The 24,508-nt window shown below is 36.3% G+C and overlaps 5 protein-coding genes across 7 annotated transcripts in view; 2 read left to right on the top strand and 3 right to left on the bottom strand.

Moving 5' to 3' along the window:
- Positions 1-533: 533 nt before the first annotated feature.
- Positions 534-2,533, bottom strand: LOC123014026 (myb-like protein AA). Its single transcript, XM_044412901.1, has 2 exons — positions 1,918-2,533; positions 534-1,866 (listed from the first exon to the last, which is right to left on the bottom strand). The coding sequence occupies exons 1-2, from the start codon at positions 1,927-1,929 to the stop codon at positions 634-636; spliced, it is 1,245 nt and encodes a 414-aa protein (XP_044268836.1). The 5' UTR covers positions 1,930-2,533; the 3' UTR covers positions 534-633.
- Positions 2,534-4,820: 2,287 nt separating this feature from the next.
- Positions 4,821-6,281, bottom strand: LOC123016047 (peroxisomal targeting signal 2 receptor). Its single transcript, XM_044416240.1, has one exon. It carries the CDS (start codon positions 6,033-6,035, stop codon positions 5,082-5,084), a length of 954 nt encoding a protein of 317 aa, XP_044272175.1. The 5' UTR covers positions 6,036-6,281; the 3' UTR covers positions 4,821-5,081.
- A 316-nt stretch (positions 6,282-6,597) lies between these two features.
- LOC123016044 (probable serine/threonine-protein kinase nek3) lies at positions 6,598-12,728 on the top strand. The gene is made up of 7 exons (XM_044416235.1): positions 6,598-6,677; positions 6,723-6,931; positions 6,979-7,173; positions 7,221-7,490; positions 7,536-10,441; positions 10,485-10,547; positions 12,600-12,728. Exons 1-7 carry the CDS (start codon positions 6,661-6,663, stop codon positions 12,672-12,674), a joined length of 3,735 nt encoding a protein of 1,244 aa, XP_044272170.1. The 5' UTR covers positions 6,598-6,660; the 3' UTR covers positions 12,675-12,728.
- Positions 12,729-12,776: 48 nt separating this feature from the next.
- LOC123016046 (tektin-1) lies at positions 12,777-18,774 on the top strand. The gene is made up of 5 exons (XM_044416239.1): positions 12,777-13,260; positions 17,500-17,747; positions 17,798-18,020; positions 18,355-18,573; positions 18,618-18,774. Exons 1-5 carry the CDS (start codon positions 12,832-12,834, stop codon positions 18,753-18,755), a joined length of 1,257 nt encoding a protein of 418 aa, XP_044272174.1. The 5' UTR covers positions 12,777-12,831; the 3' UTR covers positions 18,756-18,774.
- LOC123016045 (E3 ubiquitin-protein ligase TRIM37-like) overlaps positions 18,751-24,508 on the bottom strand; it is a 10,489-nt gene continuing 4,731 nt past the window's right edge. For 2 of the 3 annotated variants that reach the window (XM_044416236.1, XM_044416237.1), the window contains exons 4-12: positions 22,617-23,323; positions 22,238-22,573; positions 20,239-20,479; positions 20,073-20,187; positions 19,947-20,018; positions 19,658-19,840; positions 19,519-19,611; positions 19,032-19,470; positions 18,751-18,985 (exon numbers count right to left, since the gene is read on the bottom strand). In XM_044416236.1, the coding sequence (XP_044272171.1) occupies positions 18,958-18,985; positions 19,032-19,470; positions 19,519-19,611; positions 19,658-19,840; positions 19,947-20,018; positions 20,073-20,187; positions 20,239-20,479; positions 22,238-22,573; positions 22,617-23,323 (2,214 nt within the window). In that variant the 3' untranslated portion in view covers positions 18,751-18,957. The remainder of the gene's footprint in view (positions 18,986-19,031; positions 19,471-19,518; positions 19,612-19,657; positions 19,841-19,946; positions 20,019-20,072; positions 20,188-20,238; positions 20,480-22,237; positions 22,574-22,616; positions 23,324-24,508) is intronic. The other variant, XM_044416238.1, reaches the window with a different exon arrangement.

Below are 24,508 nucleotides of genomic sequence, written 5' to 3'. Positions count from 1 at the left end.
ATGACAAAAAATGGTTTGTTAACATGTGAATGGTGTCAAAATTAAAAAAATATATATTGAGGTGAATGACTCAAGGCAAAAAAGTTTTCAATGCCTTGGGAAAACATTTTAATCTTTGCCGTTTTAAAGCTAAATAAACTAGAATTTTAGTCAAGCTTAAATGTTTATGTAAAACTATACGATTACTTCGTTTTACTTAAACCTTTTGTGTTACTGTTTAATAGAAAATCATCACAGAATGACTCTGTATATGCAATCATTCTTAGCGTTGCATTGAGCAACGAATACAATTACCTTTTTTCAATGAACAATGACATTCACTAATGACAATGAATACTCGTGTAGCAAAAACAACCAACTTCGTGATTTCACACAAAATGCGACGATTTCATAAACCCAAAAAAATTCCTTTGGGAAAAAGAAAGGTCCTCGTGACTTTTACTCGCATCAAAGAAAGTAAAAGTGCTGGAACTTAATTATTTACCGAGAAGTCACGTCCAAACCAATCCATCCATAAAATGAAAACGAACAAATATGTTAACTGTATTTATTAAATAACAATAAAAACAATACAAGAGAAATAACACTTAATATAGCACGTAACAAAAATATAAAAAACTACAAATTAAAAGACTATTTCGTGATTGAGTCATCGGTACTCTTCGTGACGAACCATTTCTCTCTGAAAATTTTTTGTTTATGGACAACGGGCACGTTTTGTGATTGTTTTCCTTCGATTTTCTCGTATTTTGGTTTACTGTTTCCCTCCTTGACGTATTTGACGGACTTGTAGTGCATTTTAGGGGCCGGTCTTCCAGTTTTCTTCCCCTTTTTCCCAGATTTATCGTATTTACTACTGGTACTGTAATTTTCGCTGTATTTGTAATTGTTACTTTTGGAGTACTTCGCAGGTTTCCCTTTCTTCTTGTGTTTCTTCGGTACCGTTCTAGAGGAACCCCTTTCATTGTCTTCGTCATCGTCTTCTTCCCGGTAGCCCCCATGGTCATCGTCATCTTCATCAAACGAGTATTTACTGAAATAGTGATCATCGTCGTCGGTTTCTTCGCTTTCCTTATCATTCTCCTCCTCCTCTTCAACTTCTTCTTCTTTGTTGTTTTCAACATTTTCTTCAGCTGGTTCCTCCTCGGATTGTTCTTCGACCACTTCTGGAACATTCATCGGTTTGGTGATCTTCTGCAATTGGTGGGGTTGCGGGGGGTGGAACCTCCGGTACCCCATGGGTCGCAGTAAAGGAGCCTGCGGGATGAACTTCTGGGTACCACTCTGTGGATGCATATACAAGAAATTGACAGGTCTTTGGTACCCATTCTGCGTTTGTGCTTGGTTCGGTTGGTACAAAATCTTGCCATTGACATACAAATACTTTCCAGGGACGTACTGCTGGGTTTGTATATGTTGTGGTTGGAATTGAACCTGTGCAAAATTTTGCCCATGTCGGATCAACGCACTGTGTTGCACAGGCGCCGCCACTGACTCCGAAGGGCTGATGAACTGGGCGGGGCCTGTGTTCGCTGGGAGGGGACTCTCGGGCTTGCTCCCCACCGGTTGGTAGAATTGGTTCACGTGAACGTTAGAAACCGCATTGGTTGGTGTTTGCTGAAATTCGTAGAGGACTTGTTGGGCGGCGACTTGCTTGGGGACTTCTGGATCGAAAACTGGCTTGATGGTAACAGGGGCGTAGAAGGTAGGGGGGCCGGGGTTGTCCGGGTACAGCAAAACCGGCCGGTTTTCCCCGTAGGTCTGGACCTGATTCGCTATCGTGCGTTTGGTTTTGTTCGTGGCGGAGTCTTCAGTGGCGTTCGTGGCCTGGGTCCATGCTATTATCTGGAGAAAGATTGCAATCACCTGAAACGTAAAAAACGCGAAATTGAGGATCGCCAACCGAGGGATACTCACGATGAGATTCATCGTTGCAGTGTTTGGAAGAAAGCTGTGCAATGACTGAATTCTCGGTGCAAAGATTTGCTATTTATAGGTGTCGTGGCGAAAAAAGCATTAAACCACAAATGGTTTAATGAAATGTGCCGGTTAAGTGGTGGATTTTTTGTCGCGGAGAGATTTCTAAAGAATGTCAAGTTAATAGCGTCATTTTGGGGTAATATTGTAAACAAATCGGGCGAATTACTGGTCACACTGTGTGAGTTTTGATTGATTCGAGACGCTTCAGTGAATGGCAGTTTCAATGTCTTGAGATGCGTTTTTTGAAACTTGAAGGGATCGGGTGACGTTTTTATGATCACATCGATTCGGAATTGATTCGATACGTAGGTGTTACGTAGGCTGATGATATGTTGTTTTTTCTTAGAGTTTACTTTCATTTCTTGCTTATTTCCCATTGTGTGACTTCCTAAACTTAATTTATTATCTAACCCAACATAAGCATAAATGGAAAAGAATAATTTATACAAATTAGCTGAGACTAACAAAAAAACGTTTGCGGTTTACTACCGATTCATAAATTTTCGTTATCCACAACAATTATTATTATTTCAACAAGTTTTAAATTATTTTTATGAATTGAGACAGTTTGTCATACAGAAAAAGCAAAAATCGCTCTTATTTAAAAAGTTAAACGCACGACGGAGGGCCTTAATTTAATTCTTTATATTTAAAATTTTGTCCGAATTTGATTGTAGCTAGTTTTATATTTAGAAGAGTGAAATTATTCAGGATCTCTAAATTTTCTTGTTTGCTACAACAATTAAATAGAGCTTCCAAGATGACATAAGTGAAGATTAGCGTGAAAATGAAATTTTTAGCAATTTTTTTTTCAAAATTTTTCAATTTTTTAAACGATTGTGCTAACGATTTTAGTTTTACAATTTTTTATGAGTGAATTTTATGTTTTTTTTATCACACAGAATTGCACAACTAAATTTAATTTTAGTAGTACCTACTTTTTTAATATTGGAAGATTATAAATAAATAAATAATCTTGGAAAAAATGTTTAAAAGATTAATATTAGCCGTCGTGGATTCAGTTATAATTACTTTCAAAATTTGAAATCAAAATATGTATAATGAGTTGCATACAGGATGAACCAAAAGTAACGCACACAATTCATATTTTTGTTATGGTGCATTTTTTGCAATAAAATTCTCAAACAGGTCGATTTTATTTTGAAAAAATGCTACATTTTATTGTAATTTTTATTGTAACATTTATGACGTCATTCGATTTTGAGTAATGATGTCATCATTAACTTTTTTAAATGGCAACCAACAATTTTGTTGACTGTTTTTGGTAATAGGTACAATCTTCTATCCTTTTAAACGAAAATATTACCAAAAACAGTTAACAAAATTGTTGGTTGCCATTAAAAAAAATTAATGATGACGTCATTACTCGAAATCGAATAAGTGTCCTTCTATCTTTTGAAAAGAAAATATTACCAAAAACAATTAACGAAAATGTTGGTTGTCATTTAAAAAAATTCTGATAACGCCATTACTTAAAAATCATTGACATTATAAATAATAATAGTATGATGAAAATGTATTATTTACAAAAATAAAATCGATCTGTTTGAGGACTTAAAAAAATCACCCACAAAATTATGAATTTTGTGCGCTACTTTTAGTTCATTCTGTATTCTAACATTAAATAGACATAAAAAAGGTCAAATCTTAAAATATGAATGTCAAAATTATTGACAGATAGAATTTTTTAAACATTTTTATGTTCCTGGTATCTTATCTTACTTGCCATTTTTCCCTGGGACGCGAGTTCTGAAACATCCTGTATACTATAGTGGTATTATGATTATAATTATTTTATTATTGATGATATTATGATCGAAGCTAGAGATTCTCCGAGTTCGAAAGACGAATGAGATGTCCAGCTTCAATTTCGTAAACAAAAATGAAAGATTTTTGCCGATTAATCGTGTTATATAGGGTGTTTTCTTAATATTGGGAAAAATTGCAACCACGTATTCTACATCGAAAAATTACGCTAACATACAGATTTGTCAACAAGAAATTACCACCTAACTTTGAACTTTTAGGAAAATTACGTTTTTCATGTTGTTTGTAACTAGAATTTTCAACAGAAGTAATTTTCAATGTCTACGGTTGGTTACCCCTTGTTGCTGACGGTTGACGTTTTCTGTCAACCTGCTGTCAATCAAATAAATTATTATATATATAATGTGAATTATACATACAAGCTGACAGGTGACTTAACCTAAATTTTGACACTAGTTACAAAATCTTTTGTTTGTCACCAGAAACCCACTTAACCAAATTTATGACAACCTATTCACATTCACGAATATCCCTAAATTTTAGGGAGTTGTTGATAGGAAAATATTAAAATCCATTAGTTTCTCCAAAACCACTTGATTATTATTTTCCTAAATTTTACAGGCTTTGAGCCAATGAAAGCGCTTGTTTTCCGGCAATTACTTAAGTTGCGTAAGGGCACGTCAGTGGAGTTTTTTTTTATTACTGTTATATTTCGATGTGATTGCAATTTTTGCAAAATTAAGAAAACACTATAGGCCCATGGGCAGTTATCTTTTTTGGTAGAATTTAGTTTTGGCTATTAATTCACTATTTAAAAGAGTAATATTATTTAAGATCTCTAATTTACTTGTTTGTTATTAATTATAATAGTTAAATAAATACGATATTAAGATTTTAATTCAAGAAGGAGAAAATGAAATTTTTAGCAATTTTGTTCTTGATTTTTTTTGTTAGATATTTATTTTGTGTTCAATTGAGTAACTTTATTAAATTCAGTCAGTTTTTTAGGTATTATGTTGCTTGGTATACACATTTAAAGAGAGTAAATCATTTTTTTACAAATTTATTTCAGAATTTTCAATACAAATATAAAAAATAAAAGCAACAAATTACGGTTAAAAACGATTTAGAGACATGTCAGTCTTCGTCATGAAACCCATAAAACAAATCAACATTATTTTTAACTTAGCTCAAGGGTCGTATGAATGAAAAACCTTTCAGATCGACTTTCCTGTATTCAAGTTTCATTCACACGCCGTTATTTTTCGTACATTGAACCCACTTGGTCAAATGTTAGGAACTGACTCCAGTCTTCAGTTATAACAATCGAGGCATTTTGGGGTAAAAACATGAACCAAACTGTCCCACCCGCAATCGGCCAGTTGCCCCTTTCTGTGAGTATTCCAATCCAGTCCGTACACAAACTCCGAATGATGCTTAATAGTCTCTAAAGCGTCACAACCCTGTTTAAAATCCCAGATTCTCGTCGTAAAGTCGTAACTGACCGAGGCCAAAACCGCGGCGTTATGGGGCGAAAACTGCACCCTCCTGACCGCGTACTCGCACCCTTTCAGTTGAAACACCGGTTGAGTATAGTTCCTAATGTCCCACCCCCGAATCAGTCCGTCTGAGCCGCTCGTCGCTAGCATGTTTTCGTCGTATTTACACCAATCACAGGCGAGGACCTCGGCGTCGTGGACTCGGAACGACGACGTGGGGCTCTGGGGGTTCAGCGTGCTCCAGAGCTTCAAAGTCCCGTCTCCCGACACCGAGGCGAAACAGTTGGGCATATGATTCGAGAACATTGCATTGTAGACCAGCTGCGAGTGGCCACAGAAGGTGCTGATTGATGATTGTCTGTTGGGGTCCCATAATTTGATGGAACAGTCCCAAGACGCGCTCAAGATGAGTTGCTCCTGCCGCGTCCGCGACCAGTCCAGCGAGTAAACCTCCTTCTTGTGCTCCCATAGTGTGACAGGGGGGCTGTTAGGGGACGACAAGTCCCACAGTTGCAAACCGCCGTCTCCGGACGCACTCACCACGAGGTTGGGGCTAGACTCGGACCAAACGACGTCAAACAACCCGTCGGACCATTGGTGAGTCTGGCTCTCGATAAGCTTGCCCTCGGGGGTCAAATCTAAGATGAAAAGGGTGCCACCACCGGCCAAGCCGAAATATTGACTTGTCGCCACCACCAAACGATCAGGGTTGAAAGGGGAAAACCGAACGCTGTAGCCGTGCCGATTTGGGGTGAGATAAGTGGCCATAATCACGCACTTAAGACATTTTTAATCGCTTTAAGATTTAAAATTTAACGCGTTTTGACAGTTGTCAAACAGCTGTCAACGAACGTGAGTGACTAAAGCAACGTCTGATCGGCCTAAAAACACCGATTAAAATGTTTACACTCAATACAAAATGTCAAAAATAACGCAAATAGTTGTCAAATGCACAAACAAGCATTTACAGTTGCAACCAGTTTGAATTTGTTATTATTTTAAATATTTTTTAAGTTGTAGCGGTAACCACTTCCAAGTATGGTATTGCGTTTTGACAGTTGTCAAACAGCTGTCAACTGACGCAAGTGACTAAAGCAACATCTTATCGGGTGAAAAACTCTGAATGAAATGCTTCCAGTCAATAAAAATTATCAAGAATAACTTTAATGATCATTGAACGTACAAACAAGAATTTACAATTACAAGTGGTTTTGAATTTGTCATTATTTTAAACGGTTTTTTTATGTTGTATCGGTAACCACTTCCAAGTTTGACAACAAAAAAATGACATTTTAAGGTTATGTTGTAAATATTTTTTATCTGAGGATTAAAATACTGAAATATCGTTGTTATTTATTGAAAATGTGGTTTCGCTTAAATTATTGTTATAATTATGCCAAGAGAGTCAAGGTTTGTATGATAATAGCGCGTATTTGGTTTTCAACTTTTTTTTAGTAAGTGTCGTGAATGGGAAAAAGAGCGAAGGAATCGTTTAAATGAAGCTTTTGCCACGTTATGTAAATTATTGCCATGTTATGATCCGGCTACCAATCTTAGTAAAATCGATATTTTGCGTAATGCCACAACTTACATTGAGGAGCTCCAAGTCAAGATTAAAACCTTTATATCGAAAGATGACGATGAACCGGCTAAGAAACTAAAGAGTGAATGTGGTGGAAATTGGTGACACAAATTTAATCACAATTTTCAGATGACGAATTTAAAAAATTGCAAGAACGTATCAAAAAACTCCTCAGTAAAAATGAGCAGTTGTGCACACTTTTACGTGAAGCAAAGATCCCAATTCCGCCAGGATGCTCCCTTAGGAAATTCAAACCCCCTTTTCTTTGGTGTAATAAAATTATGCCTGAACAGGCCAAGCTTCTACAAAAGAAGGAGCTCGACAGTAAGGGAAATTTATAAAAATCTAGTTAATTAAAATTCTCATTGCAGAAGAAAATGATGCGTCAGCGAAAAAGCCACAAGGTCGCAAGTTTACAAACAAGAACAGGAACAAAGGTGGGCAGAATAGCACCCCCAAACATAGAAAAGCAATTTTGAATCGATCAGACCCCAAAAAACTGAGACCCTCAAAGAAGAAGAAAATTAAACCAATAGCAACGTCAAAATGTGTGATAGTGTTATCCCAACCGAATGCCACACAGCCATGTTACATCATCACAAACGCGCCTTCAAACAATATTTTAGGCGGTTCTTCCACTGGTGAGTTTTTTCCCCCCAAAACACTTGACTAACTCATTTTTTTAGTCATCACAAACTCGACTTTAGTTGCAAATCCGTTGGTGTCGTCCAAAGCGACCAAGACCGTTTCTTCCATCCCATCTCTGGGCCCTGGCACTTTGATTTTAGCCAACGGTACCATAATGCCGGTTCTACCGCAACAAACCGTCCTTCCACAAATCATCACCAGACCTCCACCTATCATTTTGGTACCAAGAAACCCCATTACCACCACTTCGACGCCCACAACAAGCACCCAGTCGGTAAAAACTGCCAGTAGTACCACCACAAGTGTCAAAACTTTGACTCGAATCAAGCCAAAATATTGTCTCACTCGCACAACTCAGGTTAACAAAGTACCAATTCCTGCTTTAACTTCGCGTTACTCGAACCCGGAAGTGGTACTTAAGAAAAATGAACCCAAAGTTAAGGCCAAGCCAGTAGAAAAGAAAGTCACCAAAGAGAATGAAGAAAAACGAAAAGTACCGACACCCGACGAAAATTCCACTGAAACTAAGAAAGCGAAAGTTGATGAAAACAAGGAAAAGGAAAAAGAAGTTGAGAAAGAACCACCTGAAACTCAGGAAGTGCAAACAAAAAATGTTGAAGAGGAGGAAAAGAGGAAGGAACCTGAGGAGAAACCTGAGGAACCTGAGAAACCCAGCGAACCAAAAAAACCAGAAGAGACTCTCGAATTGAACATAAATTCTGAATTATCGAACGATATTTTTGCCTCTTTGCAAGTACCAGCCGGGTGCCAAAACCCCGAGTCAACCTCCCCCACAGCGGCATTCCTTTTGGCTTTCCCTTTGGTGTCGTCGTTGACAGGAGTCAAGGTCACTGAAGTGACTGAAGAAGACAACACGGAGAGTCAAAGAGGCACCCCCACGTTGCTCCAAATCGGCACCATGGACACCACGAAACCCACCCAATCGGAAAGCCTCACTCCCAGTCTTCTAAACTTGGATAATTTATCGTTTTTCTCCTCGAAAGACATTGGGGGTTTTTATAATTCGTTTGAACCAACGACGACAACAGTACCAATCACAACCGTTACTTCAAGTGTTAGTAAAGAAGAGAAAAAACTCGAGTACACGCAACCGAAAAACCAACTAGTACCATATTACGATAACCGTAATTCGGTACCCATACCCACTTTCTGTAGTACCAATAGTACGAATTCGAGTTATCAACAGAAACCCAAGAATGTTGAAACCAAGCAAACAGCGTGTTCCAATTACAACGCACAGAAAATGTTCTCTTGTAACAGTTTTGAAACTCCGAAGGTTACTACAACGTGTTCGTACGCGAACCAAATCAAGAGTTACCCAGAACCGTTGTACACCAATAGCACCACTTACACCTACAGTAACACTTCTGATACCAGTTTTAATCAGAACTGCTATAAAGAGCTTCCAAAGACTGACAATAGGAGTTACTATTCCTTGAATTATGAGAATTACTCCGATTATAGGAAGAATGATTCGGGTAATACGTATTTCCCCACGTCAAATTACTACTCCAATGGGCAAAAATTTGGTACAAATAATACCACAAATGCCCAAAAACCGAAAAGTGTCCCTCAAAGTAGACCCCCAATCAATTGGATGACCACTCCAGATAACCGCACCCCCTCAGACTACGTCTTGCCCCAATTCACGACGAAAGAAAGCGATTTTGCCCACAATTCAATCTACCCTTGCAACACTTTCACAAATACACAAACGACCTACTTCAACACGAATCCCATGTACTCGAACACCAACGACGGGAGTAACGCACAAGAAACACGAAAAAGTCTAGATTTGCCCATTTATCAGCGCAACGAAATTGAGGAGAACCAATTCTCGTGGTCGCCCTCCAAAATCCCGCAATTCCTCGACCCCCCACACAGTTTCGTTTCGTCGACTCTCCCGACATTAGTTGGCGATTTAGCACTAGGAAACCCGCCCACTTTCGGGGAGCAAAAGGCGAAAAAACGGGTGAAGTACGAGGGCAACCAGAACTTTTTATCAGTAAGTCAGTTAGTTGATCATAATAAAGAGGTACCGGCGAGGACCACCACGCGACGGAATAGCGGAAATCGGGGATCCTCGGCGAAGAAATTGCCCCAAAAGGCGCCCCCCCACAGGAAGGACAAGGAAGTTTATCCGGCAAAGGTCGATAAAGGGATGAAACAAGTGGGGTATTCGAGTGATTTGTTTTGTGATGCGACGAAAAATCGCAAAAATAGCTACTCGGCTGAGGCGCTAATCGGGCACCAGATGCAAGGCGACGGGGGGCACAAAAACCGCCAAAATTATAACAATAAGGCCATTTCGGTGTCTTCGTTCCTCCACGACAATATCATCCCGTATTTCCCCACCGTTGATTTACCACAAGACAATTCATATATGCAACAAAACCAGAATTACCAAAGTACTTCGTTCACTCACAACTCTTTCATCCCCTCGACGACCACTTATAATTTCATGCACGATGTCCCCACGCATGATTACAGTGAAAACCTCGCTTTGTTCCCCCCAGTGACCAAAGACAAGAACTGTAAAATTGTCAATCGGAATGTGAGAGAGCAACAATGTCCTACAACACCGAAAAAATCAAAACGGAAGCATTCGAATGAAGGGAATCTTCCCGGTTTTGTCGATTTTCCGTTCTTGTCGATGCCGGGGTCGATCAATTCGCCGATTTTACCCGACGATTTTCATACACATAGTGGGTTTTTGCAACCACCGACGCCCCAACTCTATCCGTGTAAAAACCCGTTTACGAAGAGTAACGATTTGGGGTCGAGTGCGTTACTGCCGTTACCGCCGGTCCCGGGGACCAGGAGCAATATCCAGCATCCCGAGATCTCGCCCTCGATCAACAGTGCAGGGACCTCACTTACCAACTTCAACTTGTGCACGATTTTTCCCGAAATGAACAACAAGGTAAGGGCTCATGTGGTGAATTTTTATAATCAAAGTCTCGTAGAGTGCGTTGCCTGATCCTTACGCCGGGAAGGACCACACGAGGAGCTACAGTTCGAGCGTTCAAGTGAGTAAAGTGTCCTGTGACTTCAAAATTAAGTTGACAACACTGAATTTTTGTTTTCGTAAATTTGAGATATGTTATAGAACGCGTAGAAATATGTATTTCTACATGTATTTCACCGTTTTTTTGTTTTTTCAGTGTATGTTGAAAAAACAGGGATGTACAAAATTAAGTACCTCGTAGCAAAAAAAATATTTTAAGACAATTACGCATGTTTTTAGAATTCTCAAAAAGTTCGTGTAAAAACTCTCATGCTTTTACTCCTTTAACACAGAATATTAATATTATAGTATTAATATTCTGTGCCTTTACTGTCTTTCCATACAAGTTTCAGGACGGACGTTTCAATTATGTCTGAAAAAATTTTTTTTGGAATACTATATAGTGCATGAACTCCTGGAATCGCCTGAAAGCAGTGCCATAAAAAATTTGATCGCATTTTGAGGATGAAATTTTGTTGTTTTAGAGTTGTGCGATTTTTTTTAAGTGGCAACTTATATGAACTTTTTTTTGATAAAAATTGACTAAAATTTAAGTGGATATTCATAGTTAGCCTTTGAAAAAAAACCGTTTTACAAAGGGTTGCTATTTTAAAAAAATTAAAAAATTTCCGAACTCAAAACAAAAGAAAATTTATTTCTTGCTGAAACATCACATTTTTATAGCACTTAATCATTTATCAATTATGTAGTTTGTTCAAAAAATAAAAACATACATACTTTAACTAAAAAACGTTTAGTTACATTTGTTACATTTTTTTTATCTGCGATTTTTTAAAACATCATTTTAGTCTAGCGTAGCCCATAAAAGGAACGCAAACCCTTCACACTTTTATTCCAATATCAGAAGATAGAATAAAATATGAAAAATACTCTTCCTCTACCGAAGAATTTGTTTTTAAATGTTGATTTTTTCTAATTTGCGTTTATAATACGTTTATTAACGTCTCCCGTAGGAGTCGTTTATGGCTCTATAAAAGCACACTGTGCTTTAATGAATTTAGGGTTATTTAGTTTTTGGATGCCGCTTTTGACTTGTCAGGTAACAAATTTTGCGTTGTTGCTTCGGCAATTTCGCGAATTTCGGGCGGAGTGCAAACTAAATTCTGTATCTCATATTTTATTTATTATTATTATGTTGTAATACTAATAACTAATAATTTGTAAATTTTATTTTTAATGACAGACGGCAAAAATGACTCAAAAAACAGGTGGGCGCCGAGTGTTACCAACCGATACCAACTAACACAAAATTCTCTAGGCGACAAAAATATATATTTTTTTAATTAAAATAAGAAAAAAGGGGGCGAAAATTAGAAAAAATAGCATAAAATACTCGTTTTATAATGGCATTGGCGCACTCATCCCATAGAAAACTCGCCTACGGCTCGTTTTCTAACTTGGGATTCGTGCGCCAAATCAACCCTTATAAAACTTGATCTTTAATATACTATTATCGAAAAATAAATGTTAATAAGTTATTAGAAATTTGTGTTTTACTTAGAACAACTTACTAATGACGGTAATTGGTATTTTTTTATTTAATTTCCACGTAAACGCTACTTTTAGGTGATCCCAGAGGGGTATATACGCTATACAGGGTGTTCGTTTTTCAAGCTCCACCATGGGGATCTCATTTATTATAAAAGATACGAGGTCGGTTAAATTAGGGCAAAGTTGCGCATTTTTATGCTGAACAATAATCTCAAAGAAAATTTAATGTATCATTATTAGTTTTTGAATTATTGGAAAAAAACGGAAATTTGTAATTTTCGTTTTTATTTTTTCAAGCGAAAACTAAAAGACCTAGACGTTTTTAACTAGAACGTTCTTAAGGCACTTTTACAATGAAAAACGGTCAAATACTTGTCACCTATTTTTACACGTTCTATAGCATATCTCAAATTTACAAAAATCGGAAACAATGTGATGTAGAAGTGATCGTTTTGGCGTGGAATTACTCAAAAGTGTGACGTTTGAGTTTGATAGTCAATGTTGCCAACTTAATTTCAAAGTCATAGGCCACTCCGATCTTTGAAAGCATGGTTTGTTTCAGGTGACCTTCAACGATAAGCCAACGTTTAGTTTTAGTTACATTAATACCACGTCTCAATCCTACAACAATCAGTGATTTTGTTAGGCTTTCGATTGTACCTGATTCTTGTAAATAAAGAAGAATGTGATACGTATTTGTTTGTTTTTTTTTTGTTGCTAAGTCAACTGTTACCAAGAGACTTGACCACTTGACGTTCGATTTAACTGTCATTTGTTCCAGTTCCGGTGAAGTCATGCAGATGAACAGACGAATTCACACAAGACTGAAAGACTACTCTCTTGTGGCCGTCCCGCCCCCTCCTTCCAGATTCACACTGCAAGAATGGCATCTGAACAATTTGATGCGAAACCGAAACTGTTACGACCAGCAAACTCTGGCCGACCGAGTCTTGGCCGAAAGCGACAGAGTGAGGGACGAAGTGGCCGAAATAACCCTCCTGAACCGGCGCGAGGCCGACCACAAACTCGACGAAAAGCTCAAAGACATCCAGTTTAACATCGACGAGATCCAAAAGCAGAGGAAAGAGGTGTGCATCGAGATCGACAACTTGACGACGTACAGCGAGCGCATCCTCGACGCCATGGAGTCCCTCAAAGAGCAAGCGCTGAAAATCTGCAAAAAGTGCATCATTTTGCGCGAAGGCCGCATCGGAATTGATCTGGTTGGTAACCCTGACACTCGTTCCAAAACTGACTCGATTTCTAGTCAGTGATGCCAGATGAGATTAAGCGCTTGTCCCTAGATTGTAGCTTCTAAATTCCCTAGAACTACTTAAAAAATTAAAAAAGTACTATTTCATAGGCTTATTTTGTTAATACAAGGTGATTCTTTTAGGGCCTATATTAGAAACTTTTTAACTTCTAATGCAGATAGGAATTTGAAATTTTGTACACAACCCAAATCAACCAGTCTGAGTTCAACTAAATTATTTTCAAAATGGCTGAACTTCTGGAACTACGAGAAATTACTTTGAAATTTTAAATGGTACCCACTTATTTTTATTGCATTTTTGAATTCTCCTCTTTAAACTAAGTAAAATATACCTAGTTGTTAGTACTTAACTATCATAGTTTTTGACATATGTCAATTTTTTGGTCAAAATTTTCACTTACAGGGGTTCATTCAAAACATCACAGCTCTTGAACCCTTTGCGATAAGTGAATATTTTTTGTTGCATTCGAAAACCAAAGGTTCTAAGTTTTCTAGAATTTTCAAAATTGTTGACGGTCAAATTACAAGGCTAGTATGATTTTTTGAAAATGATCATTAACAAACAGCTTTTACTCAGTTTTTTCAAATGAAATGACTGTATTTTCTCAACGGCAATCAAAACTACATCAGTTTCTAGAAGGACTTTTATCAACATGTCCTATACCTATCTCTTATAGTTTTTGAAATAATCACAAAAAACATGTTAATGTTTTTATTTTTATAGTTAATCACGTAGGCTTTGGAAAAATACAATAAGATATACTTATAATTAATACAGATGTTCGATATGTTTACTATTTTCAAACAGTCCAAAACTCGATGGTGAACTGATTTGAGTGGCTTCCATTCAAGTTCATTTCGTTGAAGATTATTAAATGCCGCCTCAATTCTTTGTAATTCCGGATGGGTGTTGTGAAGACTAATAAATCTTTAATTCGTTTTGATCATTTTCCAAAGGCTACGTGATTTACTATAAAAATAAAAAACAAAACCACGTTTTTCGTGATTATTTCAGAAACTGTAAGAGATGGATATAGGACATGTTGATAAAAGTCCTTCTACAAATCGATGTACTTTCGATTGCCGTTGAGAAAATGGGGTCATTTTATTTGAAAAAACTGAGTTATAGCTGTTTGTTACATATCATTTTCAAAAAATCATATAAGCTTTGCAATTTGACAGTTGACAATTTTGAAAATTTTAGGAAACTCTTCGAACCTTTGGTTATCAAATGCAAGAAAAATTATTTACTTATTGCAAACGGTTCAAGAGCTGTGATGTTTTTAATAAACCTCTGCAAATGAAAATTTTGAGCAAAAAATTGACATATGTCAAAAACTATGATAGATAAGTACTAACAACTAGGTACATTTTACTCAGTTTGGAGAGGAGAATTCAAAAATGCAATAAAAATAATTGGTTACCATTTAAAATTTCAAAGTTAGCGCCAATTTCTCGTAGTTCCGGAAGTTCAGCCATTTTGAAAATAATTTAGTTGAACTCAGAATGGTTGATTTGGGTTGTGTACAAAATTTCAAATTTCTATCTGCATTAGAAGTTAAAAAGTTTCTAATATAGGCCCTAAAAGAATCACCTTGTATACACTATCGGCCAAAAGTAAAGAAACATTTGCGAATATTAAATATTTCATTGTAGGTGTATTTGATTTTTATATAATTTATTACAAGTAATTTGTTGGGTTATTCTTAAATATATTTTACAGAATTTAGTAAGAATTAAACTGTTGTTGTTGAATGAAAAATTCATTTTATTTTTTCAAGGGACAAATGTGAAGAAACAATAAATTTATAATTACATATAAATGTTACAGTTTAATAATGGGTTGCAAATCCTTTATGTTTAATTACCTCAGCGCATCTTTTCGGCATGCAATCGATTAATTTATTAATATTAAGTTTAGAATATATATTCTAAACTTACGTTTTTCCACGTAATTTTTACGGCTTCGATTAATTCTTGTTTTGAATTGAAACCTCGACTGTTTTCTTCTCTTAATTGACGATCAATATGGTCCCAAAGATTCTCAATAGGATTGAGATCGGGACTCTGAGCAAGCCATTGCATTACAGGTATTTGTTCCTTTAAAATCCAATCTTTTGCAACTTTGGCTGTATGTTTGGGGTCATTATCGTGTTGAAAAGTCCATCTCAGCGGCATATTATCTTCAGCAAAAGGAAGCATTTTTTCTCTTAAAATACGAAGATAAAGAAATCTGTCCATTATTCCATCAATAACGTAGGGTGGTTCTACTCCGTGACCTGAAAAACAACCCCAAAACATAGCGCTGCCACCACCATTTCTTGTTGGTCCATGAAAATGAAATGAAAGAAGACGGATTAAAAAGCAAAAATCTCTAAGTACACGTTTTTATTTTAAATTGAAATAAGAGATCCTAATTAAACATAAAAAAATACAAATTAACTCACAAACGTAACAAAAAATAAAATAAATTTTTAATACTTTTTATTGTTACAAATTTAAACAGGAGATGAATATTCATTTTTAAAACAAAAATTTTCTATGAACATATATCGAAAAATGCTACGCAAGCGTCTTTTAATAGGTTTTTTTTTCAATATTTCCGAAATCATTTAAAAAAAAAATAATTCAAAATTTGCTACAGATGATAACTTTTATACACCTAAACAAGTACAAAAATAAAATGTTGAAATTTTTAATTAGGTGCTTCCTAAACTAAATGGGATTAGGGTAAAAATTTACTCTAACTGTTTTGTCTGTGGTTTCTTGCCACTTTCAGCAACAAAATTTCATAGTTTTCCATAAAAAAAGGTCTTTTGTGTTTTTCCGATACAATTTACGGATTTTTAGTAAAAATCGGTTTAAAAATGTATGTTACAGACCATAAAAATTAAAAATTAAATTTGTTTTACCGTCTAGGACGCCCCTGATTAAAAATTTTGTTATTTGGCATTTGTTTGGGTGTACATAAAAAGGTACCAAATTTTGTAATTTTATCTATTCTATAATATTAGAAAAAACCCTTTAAAAAACGTACCTTTTTTAGGGGGTGTAGCTCCTTTTCATAGCATTTTTCAAAACACTTTTATCTTAAAATTCTATTTCTAATTTCTTAAAATTCTATTCTATTACCTATTTAAATTTGTACCTAACAATAAAAATGAAACACTGTATAATTAACACATAAAAAATTAATTCACAAAAATTTAAAGTTAACTCATTAAAATAACAAAAAAACTAAATTTTTAACATTTATAACACTATATAACAAAGTGTTCAGCATTTCCGGGGGGGTTTGAACCCCCTAAACCCCCCCTTGGGTACGGCCCTGATTACAACTCTTAAAGAACAATTTTTGTAGGAACTGTTTTGCACCGACGTTGTAATTAACTTTGCAATAAGTAAAATGAAAATGTTTCTTTAAAAGTAAAGAAACAAAAGTGTCCTTAGCAAAATAGTAAAAAGTTCACTGTATGTAAAAACCTTATCCAATTTGACCAAAAAGCTTATAAAAAATTATCTTAAGTAGAAGTAAGTCTAGTGCACATAAATCGTTTTCGTTCTTATATTTATATGAAAAATAAATAAGAAATTCAGTTGTTTCTTTACTTTTGGCCGGCACTGTAAATACAACATAAAAATATGTTAACTCGAAACAACAAAAAATCAATAAATAATATAACAATAAATTAAAATAAATTTTACTAAAGAAATAAAAAATAAAAAAGTACAAGGCAATTAAAACAAATTCAAATAAACGTGTATATTTAGATACCTGCTTAATTTTTATTTATACTTATAAATTATGGGATTTCATTAATTTTATATATTCGCCTAAAACATTAAATGAACTGCAATAATTAGTAAAAACGCAAACGGCTTTTAGTTATCTTGTTCTTTTTTTTGTCTTTACACAATTACAGAAAATACATTTTTGGTTTCCGCGTTATTATGTGCTAAACTCATATACAAATGCGCTAACTTGGCGAAGTTACAATATTCATATCAAAAATTTTTGTAATTTTTGAAACTATGCCAGCAGTGTGAAAAAAATTGAGATTTTCACTGAAAATGTAAAAAATCCCTAGATTATTAAGAAAAACTGAAAAAAAAATCCCTTTTTCCCTTTTTGTTAGAAAAATCCCTAAAACTAAGGAAAAATTCCCTAATCTGGCATCACTGTTTCTAGTGCCACGACCGAGTCGAAATCGAGCTACTCAAGGAAATCGACGTCATAGAAGGCGCCCAGAAGCTCCTCAAACGCACCCTCGAGCAAGCCAATGAGCAAATCCGGCGCCTCCGCTCGACCATCTACTTCATGGACCGCGACCTCGAGGACAAAAGCAACGTCCTCAAAATCGACGAGCACAACCGCGGCCTCAAAGAAACCAGCCTCAATCTGAGCATCTACCACGGCTTCGCCCCACTAGACCCGGCGTAAGCCCGCCCCTTCCCCCACTCTCCCATTTCCAGCGCTGTGATTGCAGGAATGTCACGGCGGAGGAGTGGCAACAGTTCACAACGACCAATATCGAGCGCGCGGCTAAGGAAATCAACAGTGCGCGCCAACTGCGATGTTATGTCGATACGTTGTTGACGCAAGTGATTGAGGATTTGAGGGACCAATGGCATGCGGTGAATGAGGCCTTCCGGACGAGGATTGAGGAGGTCAAGGAGGCCAAAACCAAACTCGAGACGCAACATTTCGAAGTATATAAAACGTTTCATAATAATTGACATTTCGGTAGGCGTTGAGAGTGTAAACCAGCTTCGATTTTAGTTCCAAAAAAGTTACTAATGTTAACGTTCTTTAACTCACGAATGTGGAAGAAACGTAAAACAGAAATAAAATAGGGGAGATCAAGCACAAAAACCACTTAAAAACGACATATGTGCAATCGTAGAAAAATAAACAACCTAGAATTTTAGCTACAAATGTTGCCACCTTAAATTTAAATTTCCATGACCTCCGTGATGTCAATCATTTTGGAACACTACAATTGGTGACATTGGGAGAACTTGTTTCGATTCGTTTTTGTTCCAGATAACTCGCCAGGCTAACGAGATGACACGTAATGTCACCCGATTGGAGAAAGCTATAGCAGAGAAGGAGGGGTTTATGGCCTTGGCTCATACAAGACTTGGAAATCGTGCACAGAGACCTGGGATTGAACTCTGCAAGGATTTGGTTGAAACCTCGCTGGTGAACGAAGTGGGCGAGTTGAGACAAAACGTAGCGAATTTGCAACACATGCTAGCTGAGGTGAGTCATGATTGGTGTGGTGGAGGGACTGTTTTTGTTTTTAGGCCCAAGCATCATTGCGATATTTGCTTAAAACGCAAATACAACTCGAGGAGGATATAAATGTCAAGACAAACACTCTCAAAATTGATGAAGTTGACTGTATGACTTTACGTCAAGGCATGGATTACCACGCCTACTAATAAAAATCAAATTTCTGGCCTTGAATTTTTATTTACGGACATTCAAAGCTAACGTTACATTAAGTTAACAACTCACACAGCCTAAGTTTAGTTAGTTTTTAATTCCTATTGGAATGATGGATTAATGATTAAGTACTGTATTAGTCCACCGACGCTACCAAGTAAAAAATTAAATAAAAAAAATAATAATAAATTACACAGTTCAGGCGGAATGAGGTTGATTATCAGACCTGAAACGAAAATACACTTTGTGCACGTGACTTTGCTCTCATTTACCTTCCATTTTTGGGTTCCTTTTCCGGTTTGCTGAGATCAGTTTGTAGTTTGACTTTATTGGGTCGCCTTTGACTTAGTAAAGATGGCGTCCAGCTAAAACCATTGGATGATGATGGTTGTACATTACCATCGACGTTGTCACCCAATGGTGGCGGTGACGCTGGTTGTGGTAAAGCGAAACCAAGTATGCGTTCGGCCCCCTTGAGGGGTTTCCGTTTCGTAGAATGTTTCTTGCGATGTTGGTCATGTTCAGGGTAGCAATTAATCGACCGCAGGAACGACTCCAAGGGCCCCATCACGGACTCCTTCGTGTTCAATGGTACAGTTTCAGTCCATGATGGGTTGGCCGCAGCTGCACCGTCACTAGTGGCGCCCCCTTTGAAGCGTTTTCGCAGCTTTCTACGATTAATTACGTCAGGTACGGTCGGCGATGGTTGATCTGTGAAACGCAAGGTATAGTTGAGTCATACGGTAACTTGTGGTTTACCATCGCTTTTGATTGATAAGTTGTCTAGGAGAACTAGATCGAGGTTGGCGGGGGGCAAGTCGGTTTGAGAGCGAGTAGTAGAGGGCACTGAAGCTGCAAATGCAAGTCAGTCAAACACACCTCTAGTGTTGGAATTTACCGTTAGGTGTCATCTGTGGCGAATTCTCTAATCTATCAAACAGTTGCAGGAGCATTAATTTGTCTTCAAAGGAGTTACCCTCGGTGGGTGACAGAGCCGTGGCTCCTGCAGCTGCAGGACTCGAATCACGCATCATGAGTCGCTGCGTCATTGAAAATTCCGCATACTCAACATCATTCTCCCCTATAAAAACACAAAACATCCGTTTAGTTCAATACATTTAATGGGACGAAATTACAAAATTTTAGGGAAATTTGGTTTTAGGGAGTTGCCGGAAGGGGGGAATTACCGTCTTTTTCGGCTGCTTCGTTAGTAGGACTGTTAGAATTTTGTGAGTAATGCGCATTTCCGTCACCGTTACCTTTAAAACCACCAAGAAAGTTACTCAAACCCCAGAAAAAAGTCAATTAATCACCTGACATTGTCTCGTCGTCGACGTCGTTTTCATCATTTGAATTGTCTCCAGTACTGATCAAGTTCACTTCGGCCGGTTCAAACTCCTCCATCAGGTTTTCCGGTTCGCTCAAATCCTGCAATTACCAAATGGTAACAGAATTTTCTGATTATTATATATCACTCACGCTTTCGCTACTGCTACTACAAAGCGTGAACGAAACGTTCGAATTCAATAAATTCGGAGAACTGAGTGAGCCCCCAAGTGCCAATAAATGTCGGGGAGTTGCGCCCGCCGATTCGTTGCCTGTCTGGCGTCCAGTTTCCTTCTTCTTCGTCAAAACTTGCGTCTGGATTGAACTCGAGGATGATGAACCACTTGTGTTATTCGGGCAATCGCCAGGCCCCGTCGTAGTCGACCCTTGCTTCCTAGAATTTCACACTTGTGACGAAAAATTGAATAATAACACAGTTCAACAAAATTTAACTTTTTGTCTGGGGTTTGAATTATTTTGGATGATTATGTAAACTGGGTGTCCCAAGTTTTAGGGCCGGCGCAAAAATAAATATTGCTAATTGATTAAAAAAGAATTTTGATAGTGTAAACGATAGAGGATTATCATCTGAGGATGACCACTTTGTGGTTGAAACGCGTCGAGTATAAAATAAAAGTTTGGTGTAACGGGTTTGTGTTTTTGTTCATCATTCCCATACCAAGAGGATCCAATAAGAATCACTCAAAATCTACCAATTTTTACATTTTTCACTTTTCCCAGTTACTATTAGAAAAAAAATCAAGGAATTTTATCATGTAAAAAAGATTCCAATTAATTAAAAATGCTTTTCCAAATTTGGTTTTTAGGGTCTCACTGACATACGCTAAAAATTTTGAAAATTGAAGTCTATAGTTTGCACTAGAAAAAATTTTTTTTAATCAATTAAAAATATTTATTTTTTCGACACCGTCAGAACTTTGACATCAGAATTTGAGACCCCGAAATAAAGTTCAAGAAGCGTTAATTCGTAAAGTTATGATTATTTTGGCATTTATTCTCGAAATTGCTCAGATGTTTATTTTTTTTAGGATATATTAACTAAATGTGTACACATTTAAAAAATATTATTAGAATTTTTACACTACCTAAAAATTTGTAATCGCCAAGGCGAAATATAAAAAAATATAAATACATTCAAATTTGCTGAAATTTTGGTGTTTTATTAGTCTGGAATTGTTTTTTTTATACGGACGTTAACTAAATATCCACTACATTGATAAAATACCCTTAAAACTTTTACACACCGAAAAATTTTAAACCACAAAGTAAAATTAAAAAAAAATTAAATTACGAGAATTTGCAACAATTTGAACATTTATTTATTGAGGGTTTAGCATTGATTTATCTAAATATTTAATATTCTAACTATAGATTGACAATTTTGAAGAGAGTCTCGAGATGCACAGCAGTCACCATGGTGACTTGCATACCTAGCTTTAAAAAACTATTATTTTTACTTAATTAATTTCTCAATTTAACATCTAATTATGTCAATAAAATGCTTAATAGATTGCCTTTCATTTGAGGTATCACAAGAGGTACGTTATCATTAAAAAAAAGTTGAAGGGGCTGTGAAAAGAAGAAGGGGTGAATCTTGGTAATGTGAAGTGCATCAAATTTTGCATTTTTTTAAATTAAAAGTTGACTTATTGTAGGATTTTTACCAACTAACATCTCTTAGCAAGTTACAGCTTCACTTCATTACTTTTTACATGTATACTTATGTAAAAACTGCATATACAGGGTGTTAAAAAAATTGTAAAATATTTAGGGAGGTAATAGTATGGACCAAAATAAACCAAAATAAAAGTCCTAATAAACATCGGTCCGCAAAGTTAGGGTTGTGTAGATATCGAATGTGAAAATTTTTAGAATTTGTTCTAGAAGATTCTCTTTTTTGTTTGAACAGATTGCAAATAAATATTTCAAAAAATACATAATCTTCCATATCTCGTTACTTTGCGGACCCAATATTTCAATATTTTACAATCTTTTTTGAACACCCCTGTATTTTGAAAACTTTGGGTGATAGAAAAAAAAATATGTGTTGATATATAACATGTTACTCCTCACCATAAAAAATTCAAACCCCAGAATCATTTTGAACTGTGATAATTAATAATACTCTTACGTATTAGCATTGCTCATCAAATTCTTAGCCAAGGCCGTAATATCGAATTTTTCCGGAACGCCATTTTTCGAAGTTGACGGCATTGGTTGAGTTTCCTCGGGCGCCACTGGTGTCATATTATACATACTTTTGACAATACCAATTGTGGCAATATCGGGGATTTGTGTAGCAGCCCCCAGTGTGGCCGCAACAGCATTTCGTGAGATTTCAGCAGCGAGACGTTCTTTTGATTCGTTGATTTGTGAAATGTATTGGTTTTGAACGGTTTGTAATTGGTTGATATACCATTGTTGGTCACGGCAACGTTGATAGAAAGTAGGCGCGCGCACCTGAAACCTATCACGTGGTTAGTTAGCCACGCCCTTGAAACTAACTCTACCTCAAAACAAGTGTGTCTGAGGCTACGTTCAAGTAACCCTCGCTGGCTAGAAGATCCAATCGAAAGAATCGGTTATAACCCCAACACTCGCCAACTTCGAAATCGGATGCAAATTCACGTACGATATTTTTCGATGAATCACGGCTTGCTTGATGGATCATTTCAACCCGATATTCGTATTTCGACGTTTCGGGATATCCAGCGCTCAATTCCAAGAAAACCGACAAATAGTTGCCCCGGACTACACCATTGCCATCTGGATATACTTTGAGACGCCAACAGAGTCCATTACAGTGCAAAGGAGTGGAGTACACCGGATCGGCTTTTCTCTGCAATTGCGTGAAACAATGCATTACGAAAGTACTACTGTCATAAGCCGGGACAATTTCGCTATGAAAGTCTGCAGGAACCGGTGCAGTGACGAAACTCGTCATGGGTTTCTTCCTAATGGCATGGATCATCCGAGACAGCTCTGGACTTTTCGAGATCATCTCCGAGCGGGTGCATGTGTGCAATTGGTGCTCGATTTCGTGGAGGAGGTGCTCCAACTGTTCCGTTTCTTGCGTGAGCGAGTCTTTTTGTCCCATCAAAGTCAACAGTTTCGTTTTCAATTGCGAGTCGAGACGAGCAATCATCAGTTCGACGGCATTGCGAATCTCACGGACGCGTTCGTCCTTTGCCGAACGAACCGATTCGACGTTACGTTCCTAAACAGAAAGACTATACCATAAGTGTGACAGACGAGGGGTGAAATGTGGTGGAATTATGGTGGGATTACGTAGAAATTTAGAATTATTCATTATTAGTTTTATAATTATTTGGAAGTCTATTTTTCAATTTGTAAAAAAATGTCAGATTTTGACAAATTCACAAAGGAATGTAATTTAAATGTTGCCATCACTATGTTGGATACATACAGGGTGATTCTTTTTTATTGTTACAAATTTGAACAGGTGATAGAATAATCAATTTTAAGACATAAATAAGGATCCTATGAACATACATCGAAAAATTATACAAAAGGGAGCTACACCCCCTGAAAGGGGTGCGCCTTTTAATGTTTTTTCCCCAATATATTTGAAACCATTTTATAGAACGTTTCATAATACTTGACATCTCGGAAAGCGTTGAGAGTGTAAACCAGACTTCAATTTTAGTTACAAAAAAGTTACTAGCAATGTTGAAATTTCACTATATCTGGTGATTTTTATGCTAATCTAGTGTTTGTAAAAACTCTAATAACTGCCAATTTTTTGGAAATGTTTTTTTTTAATTCCATTAAAAAAAACAGACTTTAAGTAAGCAGAAAATTAATATATTTTGAAATTATTCTTTTTAATCGTGTATTCGCCTAAACATTTAGTAAAATTTACATTTTTGCGTAACTATCAAGAAACAAAATTTAATTTTTAAATTAAGTAAAAAAAAAGACACTTTTTTTGTTTTTTTTGAGAAGTTGTACACTTTGTTACCTATTTCCTTTTTTTTTCTTATATATATAAAATAGGTAACACCTTGGCAGCTCGTATTTCGGAGGAGAGCTGATCGTGGGGTTTTTCTTTATGGGCGCCACCCAGTCGAATAAAGGGCCTCTAGTACCACGTGACTGGGAACGTAGCACTCAGCCGACAAAATAAAATAATAAATTAAGGGATATATTTAAAAAATTAAAATATAATTTGATAAATTAAAATTAAGTTTAGATTCAAAAAAAAAAAAAAATGAAATATAGCGCTATATCCCTTACAGTTGTGAAAGTAAAAATTAAATTGAAAATTCTAGTTTAATAAAAATAAATTGTAGTGTATTAAAATGAGTAAAAAAAAATGTATGAAGAAGATATTAATGAAATTAAATTTAAGAGATATTTAATAACGAATAAACCGCAAAAT

Source organism: Tribolium madens, unplaced genomic scaffold (genome assembly GCF_015345945.1).
Source record: "Tribolium madens isolate multiple individuals breed KSU strain unplaced genomic scaffold, Tmad_KSU_1.1 Scaffold_19;HRSCAF=116;Tcas5.2_LG9, whole genome shotgun sequence".
Taxonomy (NCBI): Eukaryota; Metazoa; Arthropoda; class Insecta; order Coleoptera; family Tenebrionidae; genus Tribolium; species Tribolium madens.
This window is presented reverse-complemented; position numbering and strand designations above follow the sequence as displayed.